Here is a 26,726-nt window from a genome sequence, read left to right on the forward strand (position 1 = left end):
CAGAATGGCTAGGAGACCAAGTTACAGAGGCCAGCCTGGTTGGGTTCCAATGAAGATTCACTTCCTGGCTTGCAGATGGCCCCTTCTCACTGAGGTTCCATATGGCGGCCAGCAGAGGCAGGGCGGGGGAGTGGTCTCTAGTACCTCTGCTTCTAAGGGTTCTTATCCTATCATGAGATACCCACCCTCATGATATCATCTATACCTAATCACTTCCCCAGATCCCCCACCTCCAAATGTCATCCCACTAAGGCTTAGAGCTTCAACATATGAATTTGGAGCAGGGTGCTCACAACTTAGTCCACAGCACCTATTTATATGAAGTTTTTAAGTTTAATGATGATAAAATGAGATGATCCAAATGAAGGCAAGGGAAATAATTATTATCTACCAACCTTAATCAAAAACACTTTTAGCAAATGCCTGGAGCCTTCTATTTGTTTTTGTTTTGTTCTGGTTTGGTTTGGGGGTTTTTTGTTTGTTTTGTTTTGTTTACAAGAGTTGTTGAAATGCTTCACAAAATATATGTCTTTTATGCTCCCACTTTATATAAATGAAGAAAAAATCCTCTGAGAATCCCAATTTGACTTTAAAATAATGGAAATTAGGGAAGGCAGAAGGTGGGGGGAAGATTTGCCTTTGTGGGAGAAACTACTCTCGAGAAAAAGACTGGACAATGTGATTATTTGGATTTTTCAGGTTCTTCAAGAAGCCCACCAGCAGTATCGGTGTATTGATTCTTATTACCACACCCAAGACAACTCTTTGCTTTTAGTTTTTCATAATCCCATGAATGTGCAACGTCTGCACCATGAAGAGTGGCACGTTGCGCTTCACTCCAATGTTGGATTCAGGTAACCAATTTAGACAATTTAGTGAATTATGCAGTTAATTGAATTGATTTAGCTTGTTAGCAATTTAGTTACTTAGATTGTAGTCTCTTAATTAGGTGGTTCAACTCAATGAAAACATTGTCCAGTGCCACAGTCTCAATTCAGCCCCTTGAATTGAATATCTCCCTCAAATCACGGCTGTGACAGGTGTGCAGTCTGCATCACTCAAGAAGACAAGCACCATTACTCTCCACATCATAGAGCCTGGTGGGCATGCCAGCGAATTATACTGGGTTCCCTTAGACTCCAATGATTGCCTCTGAAAGCAGTCACTACATACATGACTTTCTGCTTGCTGGTTTGGGTAACTCCTGTTGACCTGGCGGAGATTCAGGAGCCAAGCAACTGAATGTCCACCAAAGCAACCAGTTGGGCTTCCAGCAAATGGCAATCAAGGATTCAGTGAATCACTTTTTGGGGGGAGGAGGGGCAATACCACGGATTGAACTCAGTGGCACTCAACCAACTGAGCCACATCCCCAGCCTTATTTTGTACTTTATTTAGAAACAGGGTCTCACTGAGTTGCTTAGCGCCTCACAGCTGCTGAGGATGGTTTTGAATTAGTGAACCTCCTGTCTCAGCCTCCTGAGCTGCTGGGATTACAGGCATGCGCCACTGCACCCAACTAGTGAATCACTTTCTTTTTTAAAAAATATTTTTAGTTGTACATGGACACAATATCTTTCTTTTTAATTTTTATTTATTTTTTTAGTCATACATGACAGTAGAAGGCATTTTGATATATAATACATACATGGAATGTACATACATCAATCATATTGTCTACTCTATTCTGCTGTCCTTCCTATCTCCCCTACTCCTCCCCTCCTCTCCCATCCTTTCTCTATATCCAATCTAATGTGACACACTTTTTATTTTCTTTTTCTCATCACAACATCATATATGTATTCTTATAACAATGAGGTTCTCCTCCCATCTTCTGTGCAACTCCCCTTCTCCCTCTTTTTCCCTCCCACCTCTCTTCCCTATTTAGTGGTAGTCTTCTTCTCATGCTCTTCCTCCCTATCCCATTTTGAGTCACCCCGCTTGACACAATATCTTTATTTTGTTTATTTATTTTTATGTGGTTCTGAGGATTGAACCCAGTGCCTGCATGTGCCAGGCAAGCGCTCTGCCACTAAGCCACAACCCCAGCCCTAGAGAATCACTTTTTAATTCCAAGTTTCTATTTATTTCTTTTCTTTACTCTCTTAAAATTCTGCTCTCTCCTCATTAATAACAAAGGCATTTTATTATTTTTTTCAATACTGGTTAATATAAAATAATATAAACTAATTAAGTAATATCAAATAAATGAAATTTCTGCATCAACATAGGTATTCATATTTTTCTTTTAATCTGTGAAATGGCTAAATTTTATTAAGAAATATTCTAAGGTTGAATAAAACTTGCCTTCCTGGGGTAAACCAAATCTGCCTATTATGTTATCTTTTTTATAAATTATTGAATTTGTTTTGATAATACATCTTTGGAGATATTTGCATCTATATTCATGGACAACTTTCAGCTGTGATTTTTCCTTCTGTAAATGTTCTTGTCTAGTTTTAGTACTGAGATTATAGAATATTCACAAATTAACTGCAGAATGCTCTCCCTATTTTTTTCTACTTTTTTATTTTCTGAAAGAATTTGTGGAAGATTAAGACATTGTTTATTTTGGTGTTTGGTACAACTTGCAGATAAAAACCCCTAGGCCTAGGGAGATATTTAATTACTAATCCAAGACTGGAGGCACCAAGATAGGAGTAACAAAGATATTTTCAAGATTTGCAGGAACATCACAAACAACAGATGTTTTGCTGGTAATTACCTGTCAATAATTGTTTTAATTGTAAATGGATTGAATTATTCAAATAAAAGATTAAAGTGTAAAGTGGATAGAAGGATGGAAAATAAAAGCAAGAGCCAACCACATTCTGCTTGAAAGAAACTCACTTTGACCTAGAGCATACATAGCTGATAGCAAAAAGGTGGAAATAAACATTCCATTCAAGTGATAGCTACAAGAGAAAAGAGGTGTCTGTACTTTTATCAGACAAAATAGAGTTTAAGTAAAAAACTTTCACAAGAGATAAAAAAAAAGGATACTCTGTAATTATAAAGGGATCAATTCATTAAAAGAATATAGCAATTAAAAGTTGTTAATGTTATATTAGGGCTCACAGATATTAATAGAACTGAAAAAAAGGTATCAAGAACATAAAATGGTGAAAAGATAATCTCAAAGAACAAAATTGAATTCCTCATTTTAAGAGTTTCACCACATTGTTTAGTTTTCAGGTGATGGAGAAATTTTTATTTTTATTTTGTCGTTGATTTCCCATAAATCAAAGGTATTTCTTTATATCAATGATAAAGCCTCTGAGAAGGAAATGAGGAAAACTACCCCAATCACAATAGCCTAAAAAAAAAAAAAAAAAAAAGATACTTGGGAATCAACTTAACAAAAGAAATGAAAGATCTATACAATAAAAACTACAGAACCCTGAAGAGAGAAATCAAAGAAGACCTTAGAAGATGAAAAGATCTACCTTGCTCTTGGATAGGCAGAAATAATATTACCAAAATGACCATACTACCAAAAGCACTATACAGATTCAGTGCAGTTCTGATCAAAATCCCAATGGCATTCCACATTGAAATAGAAAAAGCAATCAAGAAATTCATCTGGAAAAATAAGAGACCCAGAATAGCTAAAGCAATCCTTAGCAGGAAGAGTGAAGCAGGTGGCATCACTATACCAGACCTTAAACTATACTGCAGAGCAATAGTAATGAAAACAGCATGGTATTGGCACCAAAACAGACTGGTAGACAAATGGTACAGAAGAGAGGACACAAAGACTAACCCACAAAATTACAATTATCTTATATTAGACAAAAACATGCACTGGAGAAAAGATAGCATTTTCAACAAATGGTGCTGGGAAAACTGGAAATCCATATGCCACAAAATGAAGTTAAACCCATATCTCTCATCATGCACAAAACTCAAAGTGGATCAAGGACCTAGGAATTAAACCAGAGACTCTTCATCTAATAGAAGAAAAAATAGGCCCTAATCTTTATCATTTGGGATTAGGCCCTAACTTCCTTAATAAGACTCCTATAGCACAAGAATTAAAACCAAGAATCAATAAATGGGATGGAATCAAACTGAAAAATTTTTTCTCAGCAAAAGAAACAATCTGTGAGGTGAACAGAGAGCCTACATCCTGGGAGCAAATCTTTACCCCTCATACATCAGAGCACTAATCTCTAGGGTATATAAAGAACTCAAAAAGCTAAACACCAAAAAAACAAATAACCCAATCAACAAATGGGCAAAGACCCTGAACAGACACTTCTCAGAAGAGGACATACAATCAATCAACAAATATATATATAAAAAAAACCCCTCATCATCTCTAGCAATCAGAGAAATGCCAATCAAAACTACTGTAAGATATCATCTCATTCCAGTCAGAATAGAAGCTATTATGAAGACAACAATAAGTGTTGGTGAGGATGTGGGGGAAAAGGTACACTCTTACATTGTTGGTGAGACTGCAAATTGGTGCAGTCAATATGGAAAGCAGTATGGAGATTCCTTGGAAATCTGAGAATGGAACCACCATTTGACCCAGTTATCCCTTTCCTTGGACTATACCCAAAGGACTTAAAAACAGCATACTACAGGGACACAGCCACATCAATGTTTATAGCAACACAATTCACAATAGCTAAACTGTGGAGCCAACCTAGATGCCCTTCAGTGGATGAATGAATTTTTTTAAAATGTGGTATATATACACAATGGAATTTTACTCAGCAATAAAAGAGAATAAAATCATGGCATTTGCAAGTAAATGGATGGCGTTGGAGAAGATAATGCTAAGTGATGTTAGCCAATCCCCCAAAAAAATGCTGAATGTTTTCTCTGATATAAGGAGGCTGACTCATAGTGGGGTATGGAGGGGGGAACATGGGAGGAATAGATGAATTCTAGATAGAAAAGAGGGGAGAGAGAGGGAAAGGGAGGAGGCAGGGGATTAGGAAGGATGGTGGAATGTGATGGACATCATTATCCAAAGTACATGTATGAAGACACGAATTGGGTGTCAACCTACTTTTTTCTTTATTATTTTTTAGTTATACATAGGAACAATATTTTTATTTTGTTTATTTATTTATTTTTTTTTATGTGGTGTTGAGGATCGAACCCAGGGTCTCACACGTGCGAGGCAAGTGCTTTACAGCTGAGCCACAACCTTAGCCCTCAAAGTACTTTATATACAAACAGAGATATGAAAAATTGTGGTATATATGTCTAATAAGAATTGTAATGCAAAAAAAAGTACATGTATAAAAACATGAATTGGTGTGAACATACTTTATATGAAAAATTGTGCTCTATATGTGTAATAAGAATTGTAATGTATTCCGCTGTCATGTATTTAAAAAATAAAATCAATAAAAAAAGAGTTTCACCACAAAAACATATTAAGTATGTGAAATAGTGCATTTACTAGTTAGCTGAATTTAGTCATTTCATAATGTATACGTATCTCAAAACAATGTTGTACATGATATACATAATTTGTCAGTTAAAAAAATAAATTTAGAAAAGTAAATGAGCCTAGCTGAGCACCGTGTGCACACCTGAAATCCCAGCATCTTGGAAAACTGAGGCAGGAGGATTGTGAGTTCAAAGCCATACTCAGCAAAAGCAAGGCACTAAGCAACTCAGTGAGACCCTGTCTCTACAAAACTGGGCTGGGGATGTGGCTCAGTAGTCGAGTGCCACTGAGTTTAATCCCTAGTACCCCCCCCAACCCCGCAAAAAAAGGTAAATGAGCCTATAATTCCAGCCACTTAGGAGGTTGAGGTGGGAGGATTGAAAGTTCAAAGCCAGCCTGAGCATCTTAGTGAGGCTCTAAGCAACTTAAGAAGACTCTGTTTCAAAATAAAAAAAAAAAAACATAAAAAGGTCTGGGGATGTGCCTCAGTACTTGAGCACCCCTGTATTCAATCCCTGGTACCAAAAAAAAGAAAAAGTAAATGAGATTCCCATCTTACTTTCACCATATGTAAAAATCAACTCAAATGAATTGAAGACTTAAATACAACACCTTGACATGGGTAGTGTAACTATTTCTTGGATTTGAGGCTAGAAACACAACAAGACCAAAAGTAGACAAGCGTGCATTTTTAACATAACAAAATCTAAAGCCAATGTCTTTACCATCCATCTAAATATTATATGCACTATAGAATGCTTTAATTTCATATACAGTATTTATTCCAAATTTTATATTACTGTAGTCTAGGACTTCAGAGGTTTTTGTTTTGTTTTTATAATCAATGTTTGCATAAATTAACACATTTACCATTTTATTTCCTCTTCTTCCTGAAGTCAGGGCTTTTAAAATTCCTACAGTGAAAAATTTTTGATGATAAAATCAGGGTTTTGTTTAACAAAAATGTCTGCATTTTGACCTGTTTATGAAAGGCAATTTTGTTTGGTACGTAGTTCTTGATTGACAAGTGAAATTTTTCTCTCAAGCACTTTGAAGAAAATTATACCAATGCTTTTTGAATGCCTTTGAGGCTGTTAAAAGGTAAATTTCTCATCATTCTGCATGAGAAATGTTGGAAGTATGCTTTGTAAACTCATAAACAAGGCAGAAAAGACCTCTGTCACCTATTCTAAACAACACTTCATGAAAGTCTAAATCAGAACAACAAACTGATGAAAGTAATTCAATAGCATAAGAACTAAAAAGGAAGAAATGAAAAAAGTTATTTTTGACAGTTGAAATTATTATCTAGCCAGGAAAACCTCAGAGATGCACAGGAAAAATTGAGAAACAGTGAGAGAAATTACCTTGAGACCATATTTCTTAATTTTTGTGCTTTATAAGAAATTGTTAGAAATTATAATGTTTGAAAAAGGAAAAAAAGACACAATTGACAATAGAAACAAAAACTAGAGTACCCAGAAAAATCAAACCCCTAGTGTTTAACTGTTTTTCCATATTTTTATTACTGCATTCCAGTTGTGGAGGGATTTGTTGTTTCATTTTGTTCCTGCACAAAATATAACAATACAATTTGGCCAGAATTACTCCCCAGCACTTTCCAGCTCCCTGCCCGCCTCCCACCCACTTATCTCTCTCCTCTACTGACCTCCCTTTCATTTTCCTGAGATTCACCCCCACCAACAACCCATTCCACCATCTTTCTTTTCCTATTTGCTCTTTAGCTTCCACATATGAGAGAAAATATAGGACACCTCACCTTCTGAATTTGACTTATTTCACTAAACAAGATATTCTCAAGTTTCATCCATTTCCTGCAAATGACATAACTTCATTTTTATTTACAGCTGAATAAAACTCCATCCTACGTGTGTGGGTGTGAACCCCATTTTCTTTATTCATCTGTTAATGGACACCTAAGCTAGTTCCATCGTCTGGCTATTGTGAATTGTGCTGCTATCGACATGGTTATGCATGTACCTCTGTAGTGTGATGACTTTATCATTCTTCAGTGTAAATACTGAGGAGTGGCATAGCTGGGTCATATGGTGGTTCCATGCCTAGTCTTTGAGGAACCTCCCTACCAAATTCCATAGAGGTTGTACTAATTCACTATCCCACCAACAGTGTATAAGTTCCTTTTTCTCCACATACTCTCCAGCATTTATAATTGTTTGAGTTCTTGATGACTGCCATTCTGACAAGTGTAAGATGAGATCTCAGTGTAGTTTTGATTTGCATTTCCTTAGGGTTCAAATTGGTACATACATCCTTTCCCACTTTCCCACTCCTTTTCCCACTTCTCACATTATAAATAAAATTTTTAACTATATCCTGATTTGTGTTACCATAAATTAAATAAGAAAATTACCTGTGCTCTATAACTTATTGAAATAAATTACTTATATCAATAGAATTTTCAATCTTTTAAGTTATCTATTTTGTAAGACATATTCCACAATTTATCTCTCAGTATTTTTCATAATATCTTCTCAAATATCACTTAGAGTTATATCTGTCTTATGGTGGCCTTGTGGAATAAACTGGGTTTTCACAGTTCTTTTTCTTGTGTGTGGATGTGAATGCATACAAATTCCCAACCACACTCTCACAATGCAATAGCCTTTAATCTAATCCCATGTTTACTTAGCTTTATAAAAGAATAGTGAGCAGGATGTAAAGCAGAACCCGCATCTCATCTCCCCAGCAGATCAGCGGCCACCCTGCACATACCTTCTTTTTCCCAAACTGGTTGTGTATAGCCGTGGAAGATGAATGACAAGGTATTGTCTGGGCCCATCCACAGAGACATGCTGCAGCCTCTGTTTCCCACCGAGACAGCTGCCTTACTGAGCTGCCAATCCACAGTTATGGAGTTTCACAGAACACAAGGCAGTCAAGACACTCCAAATTTGTCTTAACTCCATAGTTTTAAAAAAAGAAAAGCAATACTGTCAGAAGTTGGACTACAAGACCGTTTTCCAAGGCACCGTTGCCAGCTCTTCACAAGATAAGCCCAGACGTATTGCTAACCCTTATTTGCACACATAATTCTTTATATAGTATAGCACATTATCTGTTCTGAGAAGGATGATAACACTTCACAGAAAACCTTTTAGAGCCAGTGACTGGCTCCTTAGGCTGAATGACTCAGTCAAAGGAGAGAGATGGTAGTGCAAATGGTCTTCCTAAAAACTTTCAATTCTTCTAAAGATAATCTTCAGGTTTTCTAATTCTTCAATTGACTTGAGTAATTTCTATTTTTCTTGGGAATTATGCATAACATATTGTTTCCAGTTTATTTCAAGCTTAAAGTTAAACAGTATATGATAAATACCCATTTCTAAAAGGGATGTATTAATACCTTTTTTAAAATTATAGATTTATCTATTCTCCTTTCTTTTGGTTCTATATGCCAGAGAGAGAGAGAGAGAAAGAGAGAGAGAGAGAGAGAGAGAGAGAGAGAGAAGAGAGAGAAGAGAGAGAGAGAGACAGAGAGAGAGAATAAGAGTATGTGCGTGTCTTTGTGTGTGTGTGTATTCACTTTTTAATCTGTGTTTTTAGACATATCTTCCATAATGGATTGTGACTCTTAGCAACATGATAAAATGTCCCTCTGTTTTCTCCTTAATGTTTCTCACTTTGCATTTAACCATGTTTGATGTTAATATTGTTGGGCAGTCTCTCATTATGTAAGAATTTGCTGGTATAAGTTTCCCAGTCCTTTTCCTTGTACTTGCATTTCATAATATTAAGGGAAAATTGACTCTAACACTTAAAATAATAAAGGGATTATTTTTCTCCTGTAGGAAGAAATCTGTGCTTGGACAGTGCCTCAGAGATGGTAGATAGCTGCTCACCAAAGTCACCAGAGACCCAGGATTCTGTTTTCTTAGTCAACCATCTGCCCCCTTGCATCTTTCTGCATCATTTTTTTCCCCTGTGGGTACATTTCTTTTAAAGAGCAGCTTGTGCTGTTAATCACCCTGAAAGCCATCTTTTAAAGCAGCTTAATAATAATTAATATTAAATTTTAAAGATATTGAATTTTAAAGAATTTCATCTATTTGCTATTATTTTTATTGATAATATGTTGGGTTTTCTTATCATTTAATCTTATAAAAGTTTTTATTTTAGAAACATTAGAATTTCTTTTCTTTTCTTTTCTTTTTTTGTACCAGGGATTGAACCCAGGGGCACTCAACCACTGAGCCACATTCCCAGCCCTTTTTTTGAATTTTATTTAGAGACAGTTGCTTAGGGCCTCCTAAGTCGCTGAGGCTGTCTTTGAACTTGCAATCCTCCTGCCTCAGCTTCCAGAGCCACTGGGATTATAGACATATACCAGCTAGATTCAATTTTCTTTTTTCATTCTTAGTGTTGCTTTTAAAAGTCATGAATTCTATTTATATCTTTCTAGTAATTATATATACCTTTTCAAAATACATATTTAAACACTTTATGTCCTATCTGGAGCCAATATTAGTATTAATATTATTTCATAAAAATATTAAAAATTTTAACATACAGTATGATTCACTTCCAATAAACCCCCTTTTTCCCATTTTAAAACTAAACATATTAACAATAAAAATAAAAGTGAATGGATAAATTTCTTTAAAATTCAAATTTAAATTCTTTGTTTCCAATTGTAAAGATTCTGAATTGCAAATAAATAGCATGGTTATTTACATTTTACTGTAAATAAAACTGCTTTATTTTTTGACCCTTTGGCTTACATGCAATATTTTCTTTCTCTTGTTTCTTTTAATGCAATTGGAATGCATTTGTGAGTAATTCATTCAGAAAGCATCTGTGGGTGGTAGTCTTCCTGAAGCATGGCGTGCTCATTCTTCATTTTGTTCTCTTATTTGAAAACTAGTTTTGCTTTTCTCAAAAGGCTATGTTTCCTCCTTGAGAATCACTTGCAAGAATTCTGATTTTTATTTAAAATATTCATTTCAAGATCCTGAGCAGAAGAAAGACATGATCTGACCTAAGAATTTAAAAAGTTCACTCTATTTGCTAACTTGAGAATAAACTTCAAGGGCCCAGTGCAGGAGCTGGGAGACTAGCTGTAGGCTATTGCAGCCATCCTAACCATAGACAGTAATAAACTAGATGAAGAGTGTCAGACAAGATCAGATTTTAAACATATTATAAATAGATATTACCAAAGATTATTTTTAAAGTATTATTTTTGAATTATTTTTTTAAATCATTTTAATTTCCTAAACAAATTGGGAAATAAATATAAAAATAAAAATAAAAAGCTTTAGGGATAACTTTAGGGTATTTGACCTCCTCACCTGGAAGTATAGACTTTCCATCAGATAAAATAGCAAAGAACTTTGATGCAGCAATTTGGAGTTGAATTTCATCAGGAATTCATTTGGGGACATGTTGAGCTTCAGAAATGTATTACCTTGAAAGTGAAGATGTTGAGTACCCATAATTCATAGTCTACAATGTTTACTTCTTTCAAAAGGAGCAAGATTTAAAGAATATTGTGCAGTGAGCTGAATGTATGATGCACCTAGCTTCATCTTTTCAAAACTTTAGGCTTCACTAAAGTAATAGTTAAAATCTTTATTGTCAAACCTAAACATTTCAACTTATTTCCTCAGAAACAACTCTCTTTGGACATTCATACGTTATAAGTGTATGTAATATTCAATTTTAAAATGTGCACACTAATCAATACAAATAGCATGAATGGATTTGAGAACAAAAATGGTGGACTCTTGGTATGCACTAACTTGCTGATGGGAGGGGCATAAACGTACTTAGGGAAGAGCACTTACCATGTGCAAACTTCCAAGGCCAGGACTAGAACATTTTAGTTACCCCAGGGAGTTGATCAGCTGGTGGTCAATTAAAAGTGTCCAATGTGCTATTGAAGTTCTCTTAAAAAAAAGCATTATACTAGATTACTCTCCAATCAACAGATTTAAGAGTGACAGCTTCTCTGAACTGCCATCAACTCTTGGTGTTATGAAACTCCTTAACCCTTGGGTGAAAAGACTTCATTTTTAAATTTACGTGTCTGTGTGAATGAAGTTGGGCATTTTTCATCAGCTCGCTGGATATTTGTATTTGACCACTCTGAAGAAAATACATCTAGAGTTATGTCCAACTCCAATGTAACTGTCACTTGGACAGTTTAGCATCAGTTCATTTTTGAAAAGTTCATTTATATTGTCAGTACCTCAAATATTGATTGACTTTAATAATAACTCACTTGCCATCTGCTCTTCTTTGCCTATTTAGGAATTACTTGGAACTTGTTGCAAAATCCATTCAAGATTGGATCACAAAAGAAGAAGTTATATATCAGGAACTTAAAATGACTGAGGAAATCAATAAGACCAAGGCTGAAATAGAATTGAAATCTTCTGCCATAATGTCTGCCAGTAAAATTCCTACCTCCAAAAAATCTAAAAGTAAGTAACAACTTTATTTCATATCTGGAATACACTCCAAAGATTTCCTTCTATGTCCTAGTTTAATCAAGACTAAATATCTCAAGATTAAAAAGATTTGCCCTCAAAATTCCTATGACTCATCACTATCTCTAATAAATAGAATAACTACATTCCAGATATGATGAGACATTGGGGTATCTATCTCCTGAGTGAGATAATGGAATATTTGTCTGTATTCACTCCACTTCCTGTCAAATGTGGAAGATTAAACTCTTTTAATCAAATCTGTGGTGCAGATCAAATGTTAGATGTTAGGGCAATGCCAGATGTCTTTACTGGTAAGAATTGTGGGTTAAGCTATCTGAATCTATTGACAATATATGAAGCAAATTCACAATCAGGGGGTCTCTATTAGAATAATCATGGATTCCAATGGTGAGATTACATCACGACTCTCCTTAAAACAACAAACATAAGAATCCCAAGACTACCTGGAGAGACAGAAAGAAGGGAGATTCTTGGAGGCCTGTGGCAAGGACCTGACAGGATCTTGGATCAATACATATCATTTGTTTTTGTTAATTTCCACAGTAGGTGGAGAGGAGGGTGACAGAGGAATGAAGTTCAATTTCAGAAAGACAATAAATAAAAAACAATACCAGAGGGCAGTTCATCTGAAAAATAAGATATTTCACTGAACTTCTGCAAAAAAATGAACTTCCTATTAAAAGTATTAATTATTTATGAGAGCCAAAGTTGAGAATTATTTCTCACAAAAAAGCAAAAAAATGCTATATAATTTTCAAAAAAGTTGTAACTTATTTTTAAAAATTTTTTATTTGTTCTTTTAAGATATACATGAAAGTAGAGTGCATTTGACATACATACTGGTGTGTAACTTATTCTAATTAGGATCCCATTCTTGTGGTGGTACATGGTGTGGAGTTACACTGGTCCTATATTCACATATAAATATAGGACAGTTATGCCCAATTCATTCTATTGTCTATACTATTCCCATTCCTCCATTCCCTTCATTCCCCTTTGTCTGATCTAGTGAACTTCTGTCCTTCCCTCCTCCTCCCTTATTGTGCATTACCATCCACATATCAGAGAGAACACTCAGCCTTTGAGTTTTGGGGATTGGCTTATTTCATTCAGTATGACAGTCTCCAGTTCCAACCATTTACTGGCAAATGTCATAATCTCATTCTTCTTTATGTCTGAGTAATATTCCATTGTGTATATTTACATTCTCTTTATCCACTCATCTGTTGAAGGGCACCTAGGTTGGTTCCATACCTCAGGTATTATGAATTGAGCTACTATAAACATTGACGTGGCTGCATCACTGTAGTATGCTGATTTTAAATCCTTAGGGTATAAACCAAGGAGTGGGATAGCTGGGTCAAATGGTGGTCCCATTCCAAGATTTCTAAGGAGTCACCATACTACTTTCCGTCATGGTTGCACCAATTTGCATTCTCACCAGCAAAATATAAATATACTTTTCCCCCAACATCCTTTTCAATACTGATTTTTACTTGTATTCTTGATAATTGCCATTCTGACTAGAGTGAGATGGAATCTTCATGTAGTTTTAATTTGCATTTCTCTAATTGTTAGTGATGTCGAACACTTTTTTATATTTTTTGACCATTCATATTTCTTCTTCTGTGAAGAGCCTGTTCACTTCCTTTGTCCATTTATCGATTGGGATATTTGATTTTTTGGTGTTGAGTTTTTGAGTTCTTTGTACATCCTGGAGATTAGTGCTCTATCTGAGGTGCGGGTGGCAACGATTTCCTCCCAGTCTGTAGGCTCTCTTTCCAAGTTCTCGATTATTTCCTTGGCTGAGAAGAAGCTTTTTAGTTTGACGCCATCTCATTGATTGATTCTTGATTTTACTTCTTGTGCTTTAGGAGTCTTATCGAGGAAGTCCGTTCTTAGTTGACATCATGGAGAATCTGGCCTACTTTTTCTTCTAGTTGGCACAGGGTCTCTCATATAATGCTTAGGTCTTTGATCCACTTTGAGTTCAGTTTTGTGCAGAGTGAGAGAAAGAGGCTGTATATCATTCTACTACATATGATGTCCAACTTTCCCAGCGCCATTAGTTGAAGAGGCTATCTTTACTCCAATGTATGTTCATGGAGCTTTTGTCTAGTATGAGATAACTATGCTCATGTGGGTATGTCTCTGTGTCTTCTATTCTGTATCATTGGTCTTCATGCCTGTTTTTGTGCCAGTGTCATGCTGTTTTTATTATTATAGTTCTGTAGAATGATTTAATGTCTGGTATTGTGATGCCTCCTCCATCACTTTTCTTGCTAAGGATTGCTTTGGCTATTCTGGGCCTCATTTTTCCAAATGAATTCCATGACTGCTTTTTCTACTTTTATGAAGAACGTCATTGGAATTTTAATTGGAATTGCATTAAATCTGTATAGCACTTTTGGTAGTTGACCATTTTGACAATATTAATTCCTCCTACCCGAGAACATGGTGATAACTATGCTGGTTATCCAGTGAAAAGTTCTGCTTCCTCACACATTGAAGTATAGCATTGGAGAAGCACACCAAGGCAAGCATATAAAGCAGGGTTCATTTAATAAGGAGTAACAGACTTCTCATGGGAGGGAGCAGGGGGCCAGAGCTGGTATCCTGGTATCCCAAGAAGTGAGGTGTTCTGCCCTTTATAAATCCTAGGCTTTCTTTATTCTGCTCTCTTCCCTTTATCTCTCTCCTTTCTGCATACATGACTAGGCCTAGGAAATGCTTTATCGGATGGGCAAAAAGTGGAAAACAGGTGGGCTGAAGGGGGAAGGGCAGGGTGGTGCAGCCAAGAACACATTAACAATCTTATAGCTCCCTGTAGGGAGGGGCAATTCCCCCAACAGGTTACCTTGGCAACAGTTGGAGCAGGGGCAGGTTCTTGGTAAGGGTGGAGGAAGGGCTCTGAAGGAATTAACATTTCAATCCTTCAGGGGACAGTCTCCAACTTCCCAGACTCACTCAAAATTAGCCCTCCTTGATTGGACCTGACTTGATTTACCTATCTATGCTGACTGCATAATTCTGGCTTCAATGGGAGATCTTTCCATCTTCTAAGGTCTTCTTCAATTTCTTTCTTTAGTATTCTGTATTTTTCATTGTAGAGGTCTTTCATCTCTTTTGTTAGATTAATTCCCAAGTATTTTGTATTTTATCTTTTTTTTTTTTTTGAGGCTATTGTGAATGGGTTAGTTTTCTTGGTTTTTCTTTCTGCTGATTCATTGGTGTAAAGGAATGCAATTTATTTATGGGTATTAATTTTATATCCTGCTATTTTGCTAAATTTGTTTATGAGTTCTAGAAGTTTTCTGGTGGAGTTTTTTGTGTCTTCCAAATATAGAATCATGTTGTCAGCAAATAGGGATAGTTTGAACTCTTCTTTTCCTATAAGTATCCCTTTAATTTCTTTCTTTTGTCTAATTGCTCTGGCTAGGGATTCAAGAACTATGTTGAATAGAAGTTTTTCTGCCTTCTTCTCCTTATCTCTCTCCTTTCTGCATATGTACGTGATGGCCTAGGAAATGCTTTATGGGATGGGCAAAAAGTGGAAAACAGGTCGGTTTTCCAGTTTTTAGAAGAAATGTTTTCAATTTTTCTCCATGTAAAATGATGTTGGCCTGGGGTTTAGCATATATAATCTTTTACAATATTGAGGTGTGTTCCTACTATCCCTAGTTTTTCTAATGTTTTGAGCTTGCATGGATGCTGAATTTTGTCAAATGCTTTTTCTTCATCTTGTGTTATATCATGTGATTCCTGTATTTAAGTCTATTGATGTGATGAATTATGATTATTGGATCCCATATGTTGAACTAACCTGTTGCAACCTCCTTTAACCCTATCACCCAGGTATTTCTGTACCACTTCAGATGTCCCTTCCTGAAGATGGCAAGAAAGAGTATAGAGATGAATGAATGGAGAGTTGAATTGGATGACGTTGGAGATCACCTCCAACCCAGAGACTTGTCTTCTATGATTATTTAAGGGATTTACTAAAAAATTTACTTTTTCTCTAATTATAGGTAACAAAATGCTCAGCAAAACAGAGATACTAGATCAAGAAAAGGAAAAGGAAAAAGAAAAAGAAAAGGAAAAAGAGAAAGAGAAAGAGAAGGAAAAGATTCCTTTCATTTTAGAAGGTTCTCTCAAGGTAATCTAAACAAAGATAAGCAACACTAATTAATCACCAATCCAAAATTATCCTGTGGTGGAGAGTTAGTGTGGAGTCATACAAAATGATCCCTGTTGCTAAACCCTCAAGAATAATTAAAATTTGGATGAAAGGATTGTCTCTCCGCCACTGTCTCCTCCAGCGGAGGAGCATTTCAGAGAATCTGTGTCACCTTTATTCTTGTATAATCACAATCCAGGGCAGTGCCTTGATTGTAGTCGGTATACTCCTTATTTTCTGTTGAAAGTGTTTGTTTTTTGTTTTAATATTTTTATTTTATTGATTCCCAAGTATTTTATCTTTTCTTTTTTTTCTTTTTTTTTTTGAGGCTATTGTGAATGGGTTAGTTTTCCTGGTTTCTCTTTCAGCTGATTCATTGGTGTATAGGACTGCAGTTTATTTATGGGTATTAACTTTATATCCTGATACTTTGCTAAATTTGTTTATGAGCTCTAAATTACTTATGTAATTTTTGATTACATAAGTCATTTGGCTTTTGCAATTATTCAAAAGTACCTTGGCTTATATCATAAGCCCCTGAGATAAGGAAGTTTGGGTGTGTTCTATGCTCTGCAAACGCATTTACACTAATATACTGAGGATTTTTGCTTGTTTATAGGTTAGGTTTGGCTTAGTTTGGGCTCTGTCCTTCTGGAGCTGTGGTGTGTCATCCTCCTGGCATGGTCATATATTCACCAGCTCAGAAGACCCCGATGCCCTGTGGTTTAGGGCTTTTCATGGAAGTTTTCTCATGTACGCTTGATCAATCATTAACTCAAATTTCAGCTTATCTCTTTTCCCTGAAGGTCAAAAGAGGAGATGTGAACATTCTAAGCTTTTAACCAGGGTTTGATCTTTTTGGTGACCACCTCGCACCCAGTCCTGAAATTATCCAAGAGTTCACCAAGAGTCGCCTCATTAGAATAAAAGATGCTCCTAACGCTCCCAAAATACGCAGGGATTTAAAGCTTGACACCAAGATCCAGGATTGAAGAACTAATATCTGTTTCTTACTATATCATAACATCATATTTTCTATTAAAGTCGGCTTTCACTTATCTGGGGGGAAATGGCTTTATTTTGACCCTATTCATTAAATGTAGTTTTCATTTATAAAATTCTGGGCGACTTTCTTTCTACAAGATATTGTTAACACTTTGAAGATATTGCTCCATATTTTCCTTACTGACTTTGTGGCTCTTAATAAATTAATTCTGATTTAATTTGACATTCTTTCATAAACAGTGCATCTTTTCTCTCTAGCTGCTTTGAAAACAGTTATGTTGGTATGCTGGCAAATGTTTAACAGTCACTCTCCAGAAAAACAAAAGTGTGCCTTTTTGTGAATATATAAGCTTATTGTGCATGTTACTGTTATGTTGTATATAAAGCACACAATTTACCAGTAATAAATCATTCCGTATTCTATTGTAAATCCAGTATAGCCAGTTGATTCTTCTAGAACACTTTCATTGATTTTTCTTAAATTCTTGTATCCTTAGCTAGCCTATGGTTACAAATGACAAGCAAGTATAATTCCAGCATGAATGTTGATTAATAGTTTCATTTAGGTTAACAAGACAAAAGTGAAATAACAAAGGGGCGTATCTCACTCATTTGTTAATAACAGGATGCAAGCAACCTCTTGTGAATCAAGTAATAGTTTAGAATAATAGAAGACTATTTTCTCAATTTTTTGTGCTTGTTATAGTATAATAGATACAGGTACCACATGCTTTTAAGTTTAATCTACATTCTCTCCACCATTTTCTTCAATATAGATAATCAATCAATCCTTAATTTGTAGCATTTGCTGATATCTATAGTGTAAATATCTCCACAGGGGCTAACAAATATGGCTGCACTGAATGCTGAGCCTAATGGAGTAGCACACCATGTACAGTATAGTGTTTCATGATACAGACAGATGCCAGTGACATAAATGACCTTGAGAGCATAGATAATAGAGAAATGTAAAAAATATATATATTATGAAGAGGTGAGTTTTGAGTATTTATGGCCTTTGCTCTTTTAAGTTAACTGTGCATTTCTATAATTTATTTTTTGATGATGGCTATGGTGAAACTGACTCATAAAATTTCTAAAAATGTAACAGCAAAATCTTTCAAGTCAATATGAGCCAGGTTGAGCCCACCACTGTTATTTCCTGCTTTTGATTCATTGACCTTCCTGAATGTCAAGATGAATGTCTTTCATCTATTCTGAAGCCCCTCAGTCACTCTCTGTTCAGAGACTACCTCCTTCAAAGCTCTATTCCATTTCTAAGAGACTAGCACACTCAGCTTGCCATCTTTGATGCCCCCTTTCTTACTTTACTTTTGATACTTTTTGTTATTAATCTAAGCATACTAAAAACTTATATTCTCTTACAATTCTAGTGTGGGTAGTCTTTGTAGATACACTACACTTTCACAGCTTGTTTCTTCAGACTCATCAAACCCAAAGTGGCTTATTTCCTCATGTTTTGTGATTTTCATTTGTGAGCTCATAATCGACTTTTTAAAAAATGAAGTGTTATGGCAATCTACACTTTGGCCACCAATCTGTGAGGACAGGCTCATGGACAGGAGTTCTCTAAGAAGACTCCCACCCCACCCCTGCTTAATCCTGGGGCCAAGGAGGCAGGCTAGAATTCTCACAGACTTCTAGTAATTCTTCTAGTTCACCCACTGAAGGTGATATATACTTTTTAAATACCAGCTTTATCCAGAGATCTCTGATCTGATCTTCCAGGTTTTGTCTCTAGTTTCCGAGATCCATTAAAACCCAAGTTTTAGGCTGTTAGGGATGGGAAACTTGTCTTCAGTTCTCACCTACCTCACTGAATGAGGGCTTGTTCATGTCCTTCACTTTTCTGGCAGCCTCAATGTGCCTTACAATGCTTTTTAAATTGTTGTATCAGTTGTTTTTTTAAATATTGTGTGCCAGGAGAACATCGAGACTGCCACGTGGCGGATGAACCGTCTTTAGGACCTAAATGGAGGATTTGGTCTCATGTGGCAAAGAATAGGAGATGGGAAGACCAGCTAAGAGGCTACTGCAACAGTCCAGGCTAAAGATGGTACCCATCTGAAATAAGGAAATTATGACAGAGGATGAGAGAACAAGGTGACATGAAGAGAGAGCTTTTACAGGATTTAGTATTACAGAAGTCAAGCGCAAATAGAAAATAGAATCAAGGATAACTTCAAGGTGTCTAGCTCAATGGTTTGATTGACTAGAGCCATGACTTACAAAATTGATGCTGAGTTTTCTCCAAAATGAACCCTAATATAACCCATATTTCATTTGTCTCAAAAATTCTGTTACATTTTTAAAAAATATGTATTTTCAGGCATGGAAAGAAGAACAAGATCAATTAGCAGAAGAGGAGCGCTTAAAGGAAGAAAAGAAAGCAGAAAAGAAGAGTAAAGAAGCCGGTAAAAAGAAAGGCAAGGAAAAATTAGAGAAGGATGAAAGTAGTAAGTCTTTGAAGAAACAACCATCTCTCAAGGACAAAGTTAAAGAAGAAAAAACAAGTGTCATAGAAGAACCAGAGGAGCCCATCCAGGAGCCAGAACCTGAGAGAGTTTACCCGGTAAAATCAATTTTCTCGATCTCTTTTTTATTTTTATTTTTTTCTGGCAGTCCTGGGGATTGAACCCAGGGACACTCTATCACTAAACTACACCCCCAGATCTTTTTATTTTATTTTATTTTCAATTTTGAGATGAGGTCTCACTAAATTGCCTAGGCTGGCCTTGAACTTGCAATCCTTCTGCCTCAGCCCCCGAGTAGCTCGGATTGTAGGCACACACCACTAGTAAAATCAATTCTCTACAAAGTCTGTTTGGAGTATATCTAATTGTTCTAGGGCAAGGTTTCTTTCATAACTATGAGCTTAAACCTGTATTTCACCTTCTTATATCTAGAACCTTCTTTGCAGCCGTCACCAAGATAGGAAGACCCTGGGGCTGCCAGTTTTTCTTGAGTATCATGAAGCTAGATTAATAAGGGCAGTAAAGTTGGCAATCTGACACAGAGTGTCTATCTAGATATATGCAAATAAGCAACTAGGATGGGGCCACATAAAGGCTGACTTTGTCTCAGAGGAGAGGACTTGCTGAGCACATGCAGTCGCCTCTCTGCAGGCAGCCACTGTTCCTGGGTTATAGTCTTTTATAAAACCTTCTCCTTGCTAATGCTCCTTCAAGTGGCTATTTATTCAGAAAACCTGGTGAGGAAAAAAAATGTAAAAAAATATAACAGCCTCTGTCATTTGTAGATTTTATTCTAAACCAATTAGTCTCCGATTTTTAGCATGTATCAGAATCACCTGGAGCTTTAGTGACAACATTTAATTAAAAAGATCTTAGGCATCTGACCTTCTAAAGTGCTAAATGTTAATATTTCTCAGCAAATCAGTCCACTTTAAACAGAAAATTAACCAGGGAATGCAGACTAGATTTCTGCTCATACTGCACTGGCAAGAATAAAGTGATTTTACCAGGACTAGGTGATGATAATGCTCCAGTGGACACAGTTTAAAATCACAGGCTTCTTTTAATTCACCTGTCATTATAACACCACACAAGTTTCTAAAGAGTATATGGACCCTGGCCTCTGGGTCTACAGAGTGACAAACATGTTGTTTAGCAGAAATTAAGCTTATGGCAACTTTATTTGGCTAACACAGATAAGGTGTGTTGTCAATCAGTTGCAGTTCTACACTCAAACGGTGATGTTTTCTTTTCTAGTTTCATGGATACAATATGGGAGATATACCTGTCCAAATATCAGGGACAAACTACTATCTATATCCTTCTGATGGAGGACAGATTGAAGTAGAAAAGACAGTGTTTGAAAAAGGTACATTTTGAAAGCAGATGGTTAATGGCTTGAAAGATGTTAATTCATTTCAAACAATCATGGGCTTGCACCTCTGAGTGTGATGGGAGAAAGTGTTGACACATCTGTTGTAGTTCATGAGTGCAACGCATTCCACATTTTCAGATGTTACATTCTTCCATCATAATTGATTCTGCAAGGCATAGGCCAGCCAAGAATTTGGTTCAAATACATTGATATGAACATTCCTGCTTGTTAGAATATTAAAATACTTCCACATGATTAGTAAATAGTATAATAGTCACTGCGCTAAACAAATAGGTGACTAATAATATTAATTACAGCACACTTTTTTTTCTCAGAAACCAAGCACATATTGTGAATGCACAGCATTTTTCTGATCTGGGCTGTGGAACACAGAGCTTGGGGGTCTGGGGCTCTTACTAAAATTTGCATATTCATACAATGCATAAAAATACCAGATGGTTCATAGTGAATACAATATTTTCATCCTTTAACCCTACCAATTTTGAGAGATGGCTCAATCAAAGTTGAAAAGAAAGGCTGGATTACAAAAAAAAAAAAAAAAACAGAGAGATGAAGATAAATGAATCAGAACATCAAGAGAGAATGGGTGGTTGGGAGAATTCTTGTAACTACTATAAAACAGCAACTATAACTAACACTCATAACTTTTGTAAGGTACAAAACCATTTCATATTAATTACCTCATTTGATGGATCATAAAGTCCATTATAGGCATCCGTTTTTTCGGCCAACTTAGTTTTTGTTCTCTAATTTGATATGAGAAGTGATCTCCTTTAGGCATCTTCTTACTGTGATGTCCCCAGGTGCTTCCACTCCCTGGTTGAACCTCTTGTCAAGGAGCTTTGTGTGGCATCCTAAATCTGTCCTATGGTTCTTCCTTAGGCCCAACTTTTATCAAAGTGAAAGTGATAAAGGACAAGCACAATTTTATAATCCATTTAAAAGACCCGAAGGAAATTCAAAAAGAGCAAAAGCAAGAAGAGGATCATTTTTCAGAAGAGAAAGAAGAAAAAGATGAGGAACAAAGTTTGGGAACAAGTAAGCTGTGGCATCTTTGTAACAGTGCAAGTTTATCCTTGAGACCCCCGATCGAAACACACAGCATTAGCAGATAATATCTAAGGTGTTTTGCCATTCTGCTTATGTATATTTCCCCTGATGTAATGTGTATATTCATTGTATATCATGGGATGGCCAGCACCACGCCAGAGAATTCTTTCCTGCTCAGAGGGTTAAGCCTCCTGCAAAATTAAAGTCTAAAATAATTAGTGAAGAACAAAAGACAAAGAGTCAGAAAGGATAGTTTCAAAAAGTTGGAGCCCCTGATAGGGGGCTGTCCACACAGGAGCTACAGCTAAACAATTAGAACCTGGTTTATTTAAGGGGTACATCAAAGGCAGGGGATAAGCTTTCAAGGGTGGAGTCTTGCTTCGTGATGTATTGCAGTCAGCAGGTTGATTGGCATCTTGGCAGGTCACACACCTCAGAGGGCTGTGTAGCTAGTGGTTGTAGCAGGTCACTCCATCTCTGGTGCTGTGTGGAATAGGCTGAGCAGAACAGGGCTCACCATGTCTCTGAGCCATCAACCAGAAGAAGTGTCCACTGGAAGTTCCCAGACACCAGTTTATCCAATTTACTAGGCTGTGGTATGCAGCGAAGTCCTCAGATGGCTCTCAACAGTTGCATACACAGCCTGCCTACACTGGGCTTCTTATTAGGTTCCCCTGCCTTAGCAAAGCCAGCTCTTGAGCCCGTCCTCCTGCAGCATCTACCCAGGCTGGCTACCTTGCCCATTCTGTCCTTAATTTTGGTTTGTGCACTTGCAGCAAGTGCAGTCTCTAATCAGGTCCTCACTAATTGACTTCTACTGAAGTTGCCTTCTCTCCAGGATTCACTGGAAGCAATGGAGTTGCCTTTTATGTTCTATCACTTAGTTCTCTCTAATACTACCAAATTTTCTAAGTTTCAAAGACAAGGGAAAAATCAAATTTAGTCATGAGAGTCATTATGTTCTTGGAATGAGAGGTACAGGTGGATGTTCACTAACTAAACATCATGAAACTTCCTGGTTGCACCTTTTAACATCTCCAGGCTGTCCCACCTGGGGAAATTAATCACTTCTTTTCCAAATTAATGTGGATCATACCTGAAAAAGGAGACAAATTAATTATTAAAATGTTTTCAAGTCCAATTAGTGATGGTATCAGTTACTAAATCTTGCTTTTAAGTTTTCCTATAATGACATTTTCTAAACCCAAGATAAGAACACAATGTTTGGCAAGTATGAATGTACCCAGGAATTTGGCAGAGAATTTAAAAAATTATTTTCCTTTGTTTTAGCTGATATAAAATATGTTGATGAGAGTTGTGTATAATTCTGCCACCACAGTGATAGCCACTGTTCATAATGTATTTCTCTCTTATTTTATCATCATGAGCATTTTCCTATTCACTGAATAGTCTTTGAAAACAAGGTTCTTTAATGATTTAATATTTCCTTGGTATACACATATAGTTTATTTAAGCATTTTCATATTTTACATATCATCAGATTTCTATCAAAATAAATAAATATATTTGTACATGCAGTCATATAAATTTAATCATTTTTTGCATACTTAAATAATATCCAATTTTTAGTTCTAGTATTAAACATTCCATTCTGAGATTATCTTTTTGCACTTCAAAAAAAAAAAAAAAAGCTTTAATTCTTTTCTAGAGTCTTTGGCCCATATTTTACCCACAATCTGTTTTTATGTGGCCTATGAACTAAGAATAGTTTCTACATTTGTAAAGTGTTGTTACAAAAATAAATGTACAGAGCCAGGTGTGCTGATGTATGCCTGTAATACCCGTAGCTCAGGAGGCTGAGGCAGGAGGATCTCAAATTCAAAGCCAGCCTCAGCAATTTAGCAAGACCGTAAGCAACTTAGTGAGACCCCGTCTTGAAATAAAAAAAAAAAAATGAAAAGGGCTGGGGATATGTCTCAGTGGTTAAGAGCCCCTGGGTTCAATCTTCAATACCCCTACCCCCACCCCCCAAAAAAAGAACATACCAAAAAAGGAAAAAATGTGTGATAAAGACTCTGTGTAGCCCACAAAATCTAAAATATTTACTGTCTGGCCACTTTCAGAAAAAAATTTGTTGCTGTCTAATCTAGATGAAACTGTCCAATAGCAGACAGGGAGGAAGATGGGGGTGGGCAGATGAAGAATAGTGGCAATTGCTCACCACTGCTTGCTTTCTTCTTTTCCGTTTTATAAAGGTTTAGTTATTGTTTGGTTTTATTGATTGATTGATTGATTGATCGGTCTTTTCCTCAGAAGGCACGCAGGAGCACCCTCTCAATGCTTCTTTCTCCCTGGGCATCTCCAGTGATATCTTGGATGCTCACAGGGATTCTCATTCTTCTCTCCTTATCATTCTGGGTTGCTCCTGCGCTGTCTTGTAACTAACTTCTGGATTAGAATTTGATAGTCCTTGTAACCTGAGAATCAAGCTCCTGCTTCAGGCAAGGGCAGTGTTCTTTGGTTTTTAATTTAATTGCTTTCTCCTTCCTTTGTTCCTGTTTTCCTTTCGTAATGCACTATTTGCAAAACTTTATCCTCTATGTCACCTATGTCTTCTTCACAACTTCCTTCTGTTTAAATGGTTGTTGTTCTGGGCTCTCAGATACTCTTTTCACTTAATTTCCTAAGAAACTCAGTTGAATCTCAAAAATGACCATCCTCCCCTTCAACTCATCCACCAAACACTGAATGGTTTTATTGGGGCAGCATGTTTTAAATTCCAAAAAATGCTTTTAAAAATATCCTCATGTGTTTAAAAAAATTCAAATGTTTACTACTTCCATAATTTATATTTTACTGAGTATGTATTCTGTTCATTTTTTTTAATGGCCAATATTCCTCTCTCTTTCCCTTAGTTCTCCGAAATGGTTTGTTTTACAGCACTTGTCCTCGGGTCTCTACCAATACATCTTATTAATACTACATGCAAATGCCTATTTCCCTGTACCCTGATTGACACTAAGCATGATCTTTTTAAAACATACATTTTTTTAAAGAACAGTTTTCAGTTCATAGCAAAATTGAGCAGAAATTTCAGAATTTCCCTGGATCAATAAAATTCAGATCAATAAAATTCTTTTGGCTATGCCATTCATCAGTTTATATTCTCTTTTCATTTCAACCTAGAGTCCTTAAAATGAAAGTCTCCTGTTCTCATCCTCATAACCTTGCTGTCCTCTGACATCCTTAGTACAAAGTAGGGGCTATTCCAACTATTTTTTTTTTTAAGAGAGAGAATTTTTTAATATTTATTTTTTAGTTTTCGGCAGACACAACATCTTTGTATGTGGTGTTGAGAATCGAACCCGGACCTCACGCATGCCAGGCGAGTGCGCTACCGCTTGAGCCACATCCCCAGCCCTATCCCAACTATTTTTAAGCTGACTGTGGGTAGAATAGTTAAGACCTCTATCCCCAGGCTTCCTGCTGTGTTTTGCTTACATTTCTTGAATAAAATGAAAATGTCCTTCATTTTATTTTGCCTTTTAGAAGTATCGCAGAAAGAGAATATGGCTGTCAGCAAGTTCGGGTCCTTTTCTGCCACCTTAGAAAATGGAATTTGCCTCTCAATAAGTTACTATGGATCAAGTGGAATGGCACCAGGTGAAATAAATACAACAGAAGGGATGTGTGCCCCATGGTCAGGGATCCCTTCCTACCCTCAGATTGCACATTTGTCAATAAACCTGCTCTGATTTAATGCTTCCTCATAGTTTTGCTCAAGGTGGAGATATAGTTATGTATGTGTGTATTATATATGTACGTGTGTAGGTATATATAAGTATATGTGTACATATATAATCTTTCATCTATAGCAAATAACAATGTTTGGGCTTTTAAATACCATTTATTGTGTGTATAATCTTTCATATAATCATGAATATACATGTAAGATTATACACACACACACACACACACACACACACACATTCACATATTCCAATTATCTTTGTTAACTAGCCCATGAAAATACTTCTATTAGTTGGTGCCAAATAAAGCATGATTTCCCAAGGAATCCTCTTGGTTTCTACAGAATAATATTTTTTATGAATCCTGTGCTGTGGAGCTGCTCAGTGTGTTTCAGGACATTAGTCTTAAAGGAGTCATTCATTGGACATCTTGAAGGATTTCTCTTCCCCACTTTCAATAAACAAATTCTCCAACTGGAAACTATTTCCTTTCAAACCACAAAATGGCATGTCATTTTACAAGAACCAATTAGGAAATCTGTGGGTTTTCATGCATTTTAAAGGGATCTAACCGCAACATATTTTTTAAAAAGCATTATAGAATCAAGAGCTAATCCCTATTTTATATAGCCTTAAAACTATGTGTTAGGACAGATAGCCATTCACCTTACTATGTAGTTCTTTTTCTGTAGGGACAACATTCCCAGGAATCATTCTAATCTTGTTTGTTGATGGAATTTGAAATGTCTCTAGTGCCATGACCAGGAGATGTCTAAAAGCAGCTAGGAATGTGGATCTGGAACTGGGAATGAAGGTTATGCTTTGAGATAGAAATTCTGGAGTCAATATCATGTAGACGGCACTTGGAGCCCCAGTGGTGAATAAAATCATACATATTTAATATATGTAATGAAAGCTGTCATCACCGGCTGCGTATCACAATCACATGTAATGCTTCACAAATAGAATTACTTGGGCCTAATTTT

The 26,726-nt window shown here is 36.2% G+C and overlaps 1 protein-coding gene across 1 annotated transcript in view; it reads left to right on the top strand.

Moving 5' to 3' along the window:
• The window catches only part of Spag17 (sperm associated antigen 17), a 194,555-nt gene that overhangs the window by 101,224 nt on the left and 66,605 nt on the right, over positions 1–26,726 (top strand). Inside the window, exons 18-24 of the mRNA XM_076861963.1 lie at positions 700–854; positions 11,705–11,877; positions 15,936–16,063; positions 19,440–19,682; positions 20,842–20,953; positions 21,863–22,018; positions 25,541–25,654. Coding sequence (XP_076718078.1) covers positions 700–854; positions 11,705–11,877; positions 15,936–16,063; positions 19,440–19,682; positions 20,842–20,953; positions 21,863–22,018; positions 25,541–25,654 — 1,081 coding nt within the window. The remainder of the gene's footprint in view (positions 1–699; positions 855–11,704; positions 11,878–15,935; positions 16,064–19,439; positions 19,683–20,841; positions 20,954–21,862; positions 22,019–25,540; positions 25,655–26,726) is intronic.

The sequence above is a fragment of the Callospermophilus lateralis genome, chromosome 7 (genome assembly GCF_048772815.1).
Source record: "Callospermophilus lateralis isolate mCalLat2 chromosome 7, mCalLat2.hap1, whole genome shotgun sequence".
Lineage (NCBI taxonomy): Eukaryota > Metazoa > Chordata > Mammalia > Rodentia > Sciuridae > Callospermophilus > Callospermophilus lateralis.